The sequence below is a fragment of the Diuraphis noxia genome, unplaced genomic scaffold (genome assembly GCF_037042655.1).
Source record: "Diuraphis noxia isolate RWA-SAM2 unplaced genomic scaffold, SU_Dnox_SAM2 contig0003, whole genome shotgun sequence".
Taxonomy (NCBI): domain Eukaryota; kingdom Metazoa; phylum Arthropoda; class Insecta; order Hemiptera; family Aphididae; genus Diuraphis; species Diuraphis noxia.
In genome coordinates, this window is record NW_028301713.1 from 64,565,257 (window position 1) to 64,573,782 (window position 8,526).

Consider the following 8,526-nt stretch of genomic DNA (forward strand, 5'->3'; position numbering starts at 1 on the left):
AATATGAAGACTTGATGAATAATACTTGAAATTACTAATTAGCAAGCTGATGTTATTTTGGCTGCTACGATTAACAGGTGCAGTCAATTCGACTGTTTTTAAAGCTTTAGAATTTTTCACAAAGAAATTAGCTTTCTAACATTCTAATCGATATCGGTGTCTTTATCGATCTGGTATTCTGGTCACACTGTAATGATCCTAACGTACTTTTTTACGTTTCCGAAAAACGTCTTAACTGGTAATAAATAGTAATTCGAATGTCAATTGCCGCCGCAGCCGACTATTAGATTTGAGTATGATTATGAAGTTTGACAGAAGTTATACTATTATATTATAATTAAAATTATTATATATTAAGTATTTCAATAATCTATTCAGTTTTAGTGATTCGTTTTCCGTCGTTTTAAACTTCTCATGTTTACCGTGTTCTGCAGATATAATTAACTAAAAGATGGACGAAACGAGTTCGTTTGTGCCTATGACTCCACCGAATCATTTTGTCAAAGAACTGCGGGGAGTGTTGGATCAACAGAACATACTTTCAGCTAAAACGAAACAAAAAGGTAAAGCGATATAACCGACTATGCTCCCTATTAATTGTATTTGCTATTAATCGTGTTGTTGTTGTACAATAGTACTGCGGGATTTGGACCAACATATTTGTGATGATAATGAAAAGCGCATAGCGAAGTTAAGGATTCGATCCATTCAAGAGATATGTGTATCTGAAACTAACTATATTCACCAGTTAGACAAATTGATCACAGTTAGTCTGATACTAGTTACCTATTTATGCCTTATCATTATTTCAACTTAATATTCAATGGTCTGGTTATAGTACTTTAAACGCCCAATAGAAGAACAGAAACTTGCCTCAACTCAAGTTATTGGTAAATTGTTTGGCAATGTTGAAACAATACTTAACGTGAATAAAGAACTTTTGGTTCAATTACATCCGGCCAAAGAAAATATTGGGCAAGTTTTCTTGAATACTGCCCCATTTCTTAAACTTTATTCAGTTTACGCATTCAATTACAAGAATGTATTGGATACACTTCAAGTAAAAATATTTTTATTGTTTGATCGATTTGAAAACTAATTTTTTTTTACTTTTAGGACTTACCAAAATCTCATCCAAAACTCTATCGCTTTGTATGTGCACAAGAATCAAGACCAGATGTATCTGCTAAATTAAATTCACTCTTGATAACTCCCATTCAAAGAATACCTCGTTATCTGTTGCTTTTACGTGAACTTCAGAATTATACTCCTACTGAACATCAAGGTTACAATGATATTAAAGGTATGAAATAACACTAATGTAAAGATTTATTTCATTTTATAAAGTTTATGTTTTAATATTGTTTCATTGTCTTGTAATATAATTTTTCATTAAAAGCTGCTGTAGAACAAATAAGTAAAGTTGCAGACCATATCAACAATTTAGTTCAAGAACAAGAAAACATGTCCAGATTGGTGAGCATTCAACGTAGTCTTTCTGGTTGTGGCAAAGTCAACATTGTACTACCAGGACGTAAATTAATTAAAGAAGGGCCTCTAATGAAAGTGTCACCTGAGGGCAGTACGTCTATTCCTCGTTACTTGATATTGCTTAGTGACATGATTCTATATTGTAAAGAGTGGGTGGATCCAGAAAAGTTGGTTTGTCTCAGAGTACTGCCACTCAATAAGTGTGAAGCTAAATCTATCATGTACAAAAGAGGACTGTTTTCAATAAATTGTCAGTCTGTAGAATTTGTATTTTACACAATGGATGCACCTCATGCCACATGTTCATGGGTAGAAATGCTGCAGCAATCTATTGACAAGGTATGTTAATAATAGGCATATTGATAATTAATTGTTCTTGTACAAATAATTTTATTTTAGTGCAAAGCCAACTCTTTGATGCCAGTAAAGAGATGTGGTCCTTTGAAATTGGTCAAAAGAAAAAAGGAAAATCCTACAAATAAAAATGATGAAAACTGTTATTCTAGCCCGACTAAAAAAATGAAATCGGTAAATAGTTCTAAGGCAATATTAAATATTCAAATTTTTTAATAAATTATAACCTGTTGTATGTTTTTTCTTATAATATATATATATTTTTAGGATTCAACAATTGTTAGGTCAAATCAAAATGCGTCATATATGGCTTCAGCCAGGAATCTTGTATTCAGTTTTGGATCAACATTAAAAAAATTAGTGGGAAGAAATTCAGTATAGAAAATGAAAGATGTAAATAATTATACTCATAACTCCATGTTTTTGTGCTCCATCCATTTCAGATCTCAGTTCATTTTGATAAAATGTAGTTTGTAACAATTAACTAATCATGTTTGAATAATATCTTTTGTGGTAATGCTTCCTAATGCAGTAACATATATTACTTAGAGTTAAATTTGTAATATTACGATTATTTTTAAATTTGAATGTTTTTCACATTTATATAAGTTTGTATTGTAAGTATAACAATTATTTTTATTACTTAATTTATTTTTATTAGGAATATGTAACTAGTTATTAGTTTATTTTTTTTGCCCAATACTTTGGTATGTCATACTTTAAAATTGTAAATCATAACATATTGTGCCAATAGTTTATGGTTAAAATTTTTTACATGGAATCATCAAATAAACAATAACTTACTTTCTATAACAAATAAATTAAGTTAATTTATTTCAGTCTTACCCATATATAAGAATTATAGGTCTTATCTTAGGGAATTTATAAATTCTAAAATAACAGTTTCGTCGAGTTCATTTTGCCACCTGTTAAAAAAAGTTTGTGTCAAATTTGGTTCATGTATAATTATTGATTAAGCTATGAAGTAGATTTTCTCATACATGCCATGTTTCTTGAAGTGAGATCCGATAATGAATCCGTCTACACCTCTGTACTCATGTACATTGTTTAGAGTTACACCAGATCCAACAAGTACTGGAATATTCACAGAATTTTTAACCTCTATAAAATATAATGGTGAATTAAATATTCAATACAATGTATACCATGTTCATTAAAAAATTTAATAAACAATAATTGTATACCAGCAACATTATGTGGTTTGGCAGGTTGTCCCGTCGCAGTTCCAGTCACTATAACTCCATCAGTTAAAAAAAATTCTGCTGCTTTGGCAGTTTCGATTAAACTTACATCTTGAGTAATGGCATGTGAACTATGAAGAACAAGAACTAAATAATATATTTTGTCCGACCAAAAGATAAAGTCCTTAATATTTTACAACTTACAAATATTATCAGTTTTATCTATCATTAAAATGATAATATTATATTTTAGTCAAAAAAATTACCTGTGTTTTTTTTTTATATCTGTAAAGATACACACTTCTTGTGCTCCTATTGACTTGCGATATCTCAATAACTTACCAGCACACGCGTCCATGTAACCTTCATCAGCAACATGGCCGAAAACAAAACCTTCAGCCCTAATAAACTGGAAGTCTGTTACATATGCAACAGCAATTGCTTCTTCATTGGCTGCAGCCAATATCTAAAGTGATTATCGAAAAATCAGTAAATACCGTACAACAATTAGTATAATTCCAACCCACTTGTAGACCACAAGGTATATGTTCAGGTACCAATTGTCTAACTGCTGTACAGACTCTAGTCATTGAGGACACAATTTCAGGACCTATTTTTTTTGCAGGCATATAAGGTATGTCATGCATATTTTCAACGACAATTCCATCCTATGGTTAATAACAATTGTAACATTATTTGCATTGGATACTGTATTAAGTCAAATTGTTAAATGCTTACTACTCCACATTTCATATATGTTTCAGCCTCTTTGCAAGCAGCATATATTATTTGTTTAATGTTTTTATCATACAACGGTGTGCCTAAACATCATTATTAAAAGTTTAAAACACAGGAATACAATTTTATCTAATAGCAATAGTTAAATGTATCTAACATTGTATAATTATACACTCTTACCTGGTAATGGTTTAACATGAATCATCCCAAAAACATTATTCAATTTGGCCTTGAAAATATTTTGAACAGTATTCATCATTAAATATATAATTATTTCAAATAAAAAATGTATCAACTATTAGAATTCCTTAATTATTATTCAGTAATTTCTCTGTTATGAATGCAAAAGCTGTTAGCTAATCACTATATTCTAAACATTTTATCGTTCGAAAAACACCTCATACTTATCACTTAGATAAGTAATATTTGACAGTTGTTCATTAACCATAACATGAAGTCATGAAAATGAAATCTCATATCTTACATTTTGACCTTTGTTGGATGGTGCAACAAAATATTTTTTGATAAATTTTCCAATGCAATGCAATATTCTGAACAATAGGAAACATTTATTTATTTGAATTTATACTTTTCTACTATTAGTTAGGTCATATTTAAAACTAATTCTTCAATATGATTTCATGGAGGCAAATATTGAAGTTAAAATGTCTTTTCAGTCATATAGGTATCAATAAGATAGACAGTGATATTTTTTTGTAAACTATATAATAATATAATATTATATATATTTATTAGAATTAAATTTCGTTATAATAGGACCTAAAGTTCAAAACACAAATAATGTTTAAAAGAAACTAAGATATATATTATTTTTGTTTTTATGACATTAATTGTAGATTTAATTGACTTAACATATAATATTATACCTGTTTAGGTAAATAATACATGTATGTATAAATAATGTATTTTTTTCATTTTTAAGTAACTAAGAAGATAAAGGCAAAAAGACTAGAGATTGAACAAGGGAATAAAAATGAAGATGGAAAGAATTATAAAAGATTTGTCAATAATATAATTATATATGTATATATTTTTCTAGATTACCTTAAAATTTAATTAGGTTTTGTATGATTAACAATAAATAGGTAGATTGCTTTCAATTTTTTTTTTTATAATTGTCTAAATATTATTTTTATCCACAGCCTATATGTACACATCAATATTATATACAATTAAGCAATATAGATCCTCTCATTTGACATTTTATCTACTTATAATATTGATATAAGACCATTATGATACATTAAGATATAATATGCTATTGAGGTTCTTGAAAATTAACAATACAATTTTAAATAACCATATTTAATTTTTTGATTTACTTTACAATACTTGACATATAATGTTGACACCAAATTAGAATTATTAATAGATGTATATAAATTCAGATTAATTTTTTAGATTATTTAGCTTGTTACAACAGAATCTTGAACAAAAAATGATGGGAAATTATTAAATTTAAAATCGAAGAAAAAAGAATATCTGAAGTACAAAACTGGAAATATTAAAATATTGATGAATGCACATGATAAAGAATGAAAAATAATTGTTAATAGAATTTGTCATTCAAATTAGAAGTCATAGTTAAAGCATAAATTGTACTTAATAATAATTCAAAATTGTCTGCGCGTATATTAAAAGCGCTTTAAACATTTGAGCCAAACTATATATTTTATTTTTATATCAGTATAATAAATAATAATGTCTAGACTACTTGTAATACTATACAAATATTGAATACTTAGATATTACCTTAACTAATTAAAAAAAAAAAATTAATCAATTAATTGCATCAAGCTTTAAGAAGAAAACATTTATGGACAGGGTTTGGTTGGGAAAATATAGTCACACTATGTAGAATAAACATTAAGAACAATATTTTATAACACTAAATAAGAACAATATCAGAACGCAATAGAGCGTTTTACATAATTCTCAAAAAAAAAAAAAAAATCATGCAAATTAAACAACAAGTTTTAAGTTGTCCTCTCACTAAGTCAGCAACATACACAAAGACAAAAATGGTTTAAAAATAGATTAAATGTTAAAATTAATATACAATATAAGTTTATGGTACACTCTAGGATAATGTGATGAGTCTATAAGAGAATCATCTTACATCTTTCTCATTTACCCCATCTTATACATATAATTCAAACAAAAATAATTTAAGTTTGTAATAATTTAAAATTAATTAAAATTATGGGCATAATAAATCTGAATATAACCCTCTAATTGTTTAAATTAACTGGTATCCAACAAAAAATTTCAAAGATATTTTTAAGTTGTTTAACTAATTAGAGATTACTGATTATCATATAAATGTGTAGGTATGCTTAAAGAGACATCACACAAGGTTTAAGCACATGTCATCACAAAACCAATATCAATATTTGATAAAAATAAATTAAACTTTCATAACTTGCTATCTACTAACAGAATAAGAATGAAAATACTAAATTTCTGTTTCAAATCATATTCACCATAAGTTTTTTAGATTGAAACTTCAACAATTTCAGTGTTAACAGTTATGGTCTTCAGGAAAAATAAAATGTAAATAATTTTATTGAAATTACAATTATTAACTAAATTTATATTCAAATTTTAAAAATTAACATAATTTTCATGATAAGATCAAAAATACCAAATGGTAAATTAGGCTATTTTAAATTTTTATATTATTTAGAAAATATAATGAACTATATTTATTGTTGATTATAAAATGGTGTTTTTATTAGGTAATTGTTTACAATTAATCATATGATGTTTGGTTCAAGTTAAAGGTTTCTAATTCAAAATGATTATGTATTGAAATAAATATTATGTCCATTCTTCCATAGGAGACAAATTATGACAACTTGCATCGCAATAATCGTAATTAGCTGTAAGCCCAAAATAGAAATGTAAGAAATACTCCTTTGGTTAAATTAGTTATAAATCTAAATTCCGATAATCTAAAATATAACATATAAGAGTAAAGGTGATCCACAAAAATGTCTTAAAACACTATAAAAGAAATAACAAAATACAAGAAGCGCATAATATTGACAGCGTTTTCACATGACACGCTGGGAACTATTTACAATGATATTAAGTAATTTTTAAACCTTTAAGTGATAAATAATAAGTAATAATATAAATATACATACATTTTGGCAAGAATTTTTTCTAAATACCAGAGATGATGAGTTGCTTTTAAAATGCCTGCAACTATTATGGTATATAATACTCTGGATGGTCAGAATCTTTTTCAAACCTTTTCGCTTCTTCTTGCATACTTTCTTTAATTTTCAATATTGCCGCAGATTCATTTTGATCGTTGTCCACAGGTCCACCGTATCCTCCTAGGTTATAATCACCCATACCACTACCACTATCATCTCTTGGTGTGCTCGGCCCATCAGGTGGAGATCGTTTTATACCTTCAATACCATCACCATTCATAACAGGGCCCATTGAATTTGGTCCCATTGGACCTAATGGCCCTGCAGAGTCAGGATTTCCCATCGAAAATTCACCTGGCATACTACCACCAGGCACAGATTTCATCATTGTGTACATATTTTCACCACCAGAGTTTGAATCTTGAGGACTTGCCATTAATGGTGTACCAGGACCGGGGGGACCTTGAGGGTAATTTCCAGGTGATGAAGATGTATAACCCATCGGATGATTTGGATTACCCGGTGTCCATTGCGGTCTCCCAACTGGACCCATGCCCATACCAGGATGCATTCCAGGGCCAGGACCAGGGCCCATAACATTACCAGGAGGCATACCCCGCATTGGAGGACCATAGCCACCTCGTGATAGATTCATTCTAGGATTCATTACTGGCGGCCCTGGACGCATAATATCCATATTATTCATCATAGGCTGGTTAGGGCTATTAAAATCATTAGGCATATGAGGTGGCATTCGTACACCAGGCCGAGGTCCACCTGGATACCTAGGGCCCATAAATGGCTGGTTCATCATTTGATTGTGGGGAGCATTGGGTGGCGGGTGAGGGCTTGATTGCGATACAGGATGAGTGGGTGACGGTCTCATGTTTGAGTTGTTGAAAAAGCTTGGTGGCATTCCGGGTCCGGGAGGAATTGAATCGTTAGGCGGCATCGGGCCCATCGGTCCAGGGGATGGTCCAGTATTGTGTCCAATGCCATTGACGCCACCAGGGTTGTAATTGGTCGGATTAACGAAACCATAATCGTGGAATGTTTTGGCTTCACTGGAATGTTCGCAATTGTCACGGCGTTCGGGCGCCGCGCAGTATAAATCCCAAAATACGCACCACCAAGAGCTAAGAAACCCAGGTGGTTCACCTAAAGTGATGTTTTTGTCCCAGCGAATTTCGCTAAGGAACGTTTGCGCCGCTTTGGAGGCGCCTGTGTGCAATAGGTATTCATAAACATAAAGCGCTAACCTTTCTCTGGCTTGTGCGTCCGACGGCACCGACGACCCCTTGCCTTTCGAGTACATGGCGAGCACCGTACGCCGAACACAAACTCAACGGTCGATACGAAAGTCCGCCAAACCTATGTGAGACTGATCTTGGATCGCATTAAATACATAATTTTAGCATCAATAAAAACGTAAACACTACAAAACAACAAAACCATGATGGATTCTACTTGATTTGATAACACTGTGCGAACCCCGAAAGAGTCATGGAGGAAACGACGTCGACAAAGACGTTGCGATCCGTGATCAACGATAAATT

General features: G+C 30.6%; 3 protein-coding genes across 3 annotated transcripts; 1 reads left to right on the top strand and 2 right to left on the bottom strand.

Moving 5' to 3' along the window:
- The first annotated feature begins 434 nt into the window (after positions 1-434).
- LOC107163079 (rho guanine nucleotide exchange factor 39-like) lies at positions 435-2,666 on the top strand. The gene is made up of 7 exons (XM_015510313.2): positions 435-563; positions 636-766; positions 839-1,060; positions 1,117-1,303; positions 1,400-1,830; positions 1,891-2,019; positions 2,113-2,666. Exons 1-7 carry the CDS (start codon positions 452-454, stop codon positions 2,224-2,226), a joined length of 1,326 nt encoding a protein of 441 aa, XP_015365799.1. The 5' UTR covers positions 435-451; the 3' UTR covers positions 2,227-2,666.
- Positions 2,650-4,364, bottom strand: LOC107163080 (uncharacterized protein F13E9.13, mitochondrial). The gene is made up of 7 exons (XM_015510315.2): positions 3,966-4,364; positions 3,786-3,868; positions 3,575-3,715; positions 3,314-3,513; positions 3,051-3,178; positions 2,847-2,967; positions 2,650-2,771 (listed from the first exon to the last, which is right to left on the bottom strand). The coding sequence occupies exons 1-7, from the start codon at positions 4,042-4,044 to the stop codon at positions 2,714-2,716; spliced, it is 810 nt and encodes a 269-aa protein (XP_015365801.1). The 5' UTR covers positions 4,045-4,364; the 3' UTR covers positions 2,650-2,713.
- A 454-nt stretch (positions 4,365-4,818) lies between these two features.
- On the bottom strand, positions 4,819-8,434 carry LOC107163086 (female sterile (1) K10). The gene has a single exon (XM_015510321.2). The coding sequence runs from the start codon at positions 8,283-8,285 to the stop codon at positions 7,020-7,022; it is 1,266 nt and encodes a 421-aa protein (XP_015365807.1). The 5' UTR covers positions 8,286-8,434; the 3' UTR covers positions 4,819-7,019.
- Positions 8,435-8,526: the final 92 nt, after the last annotated feature.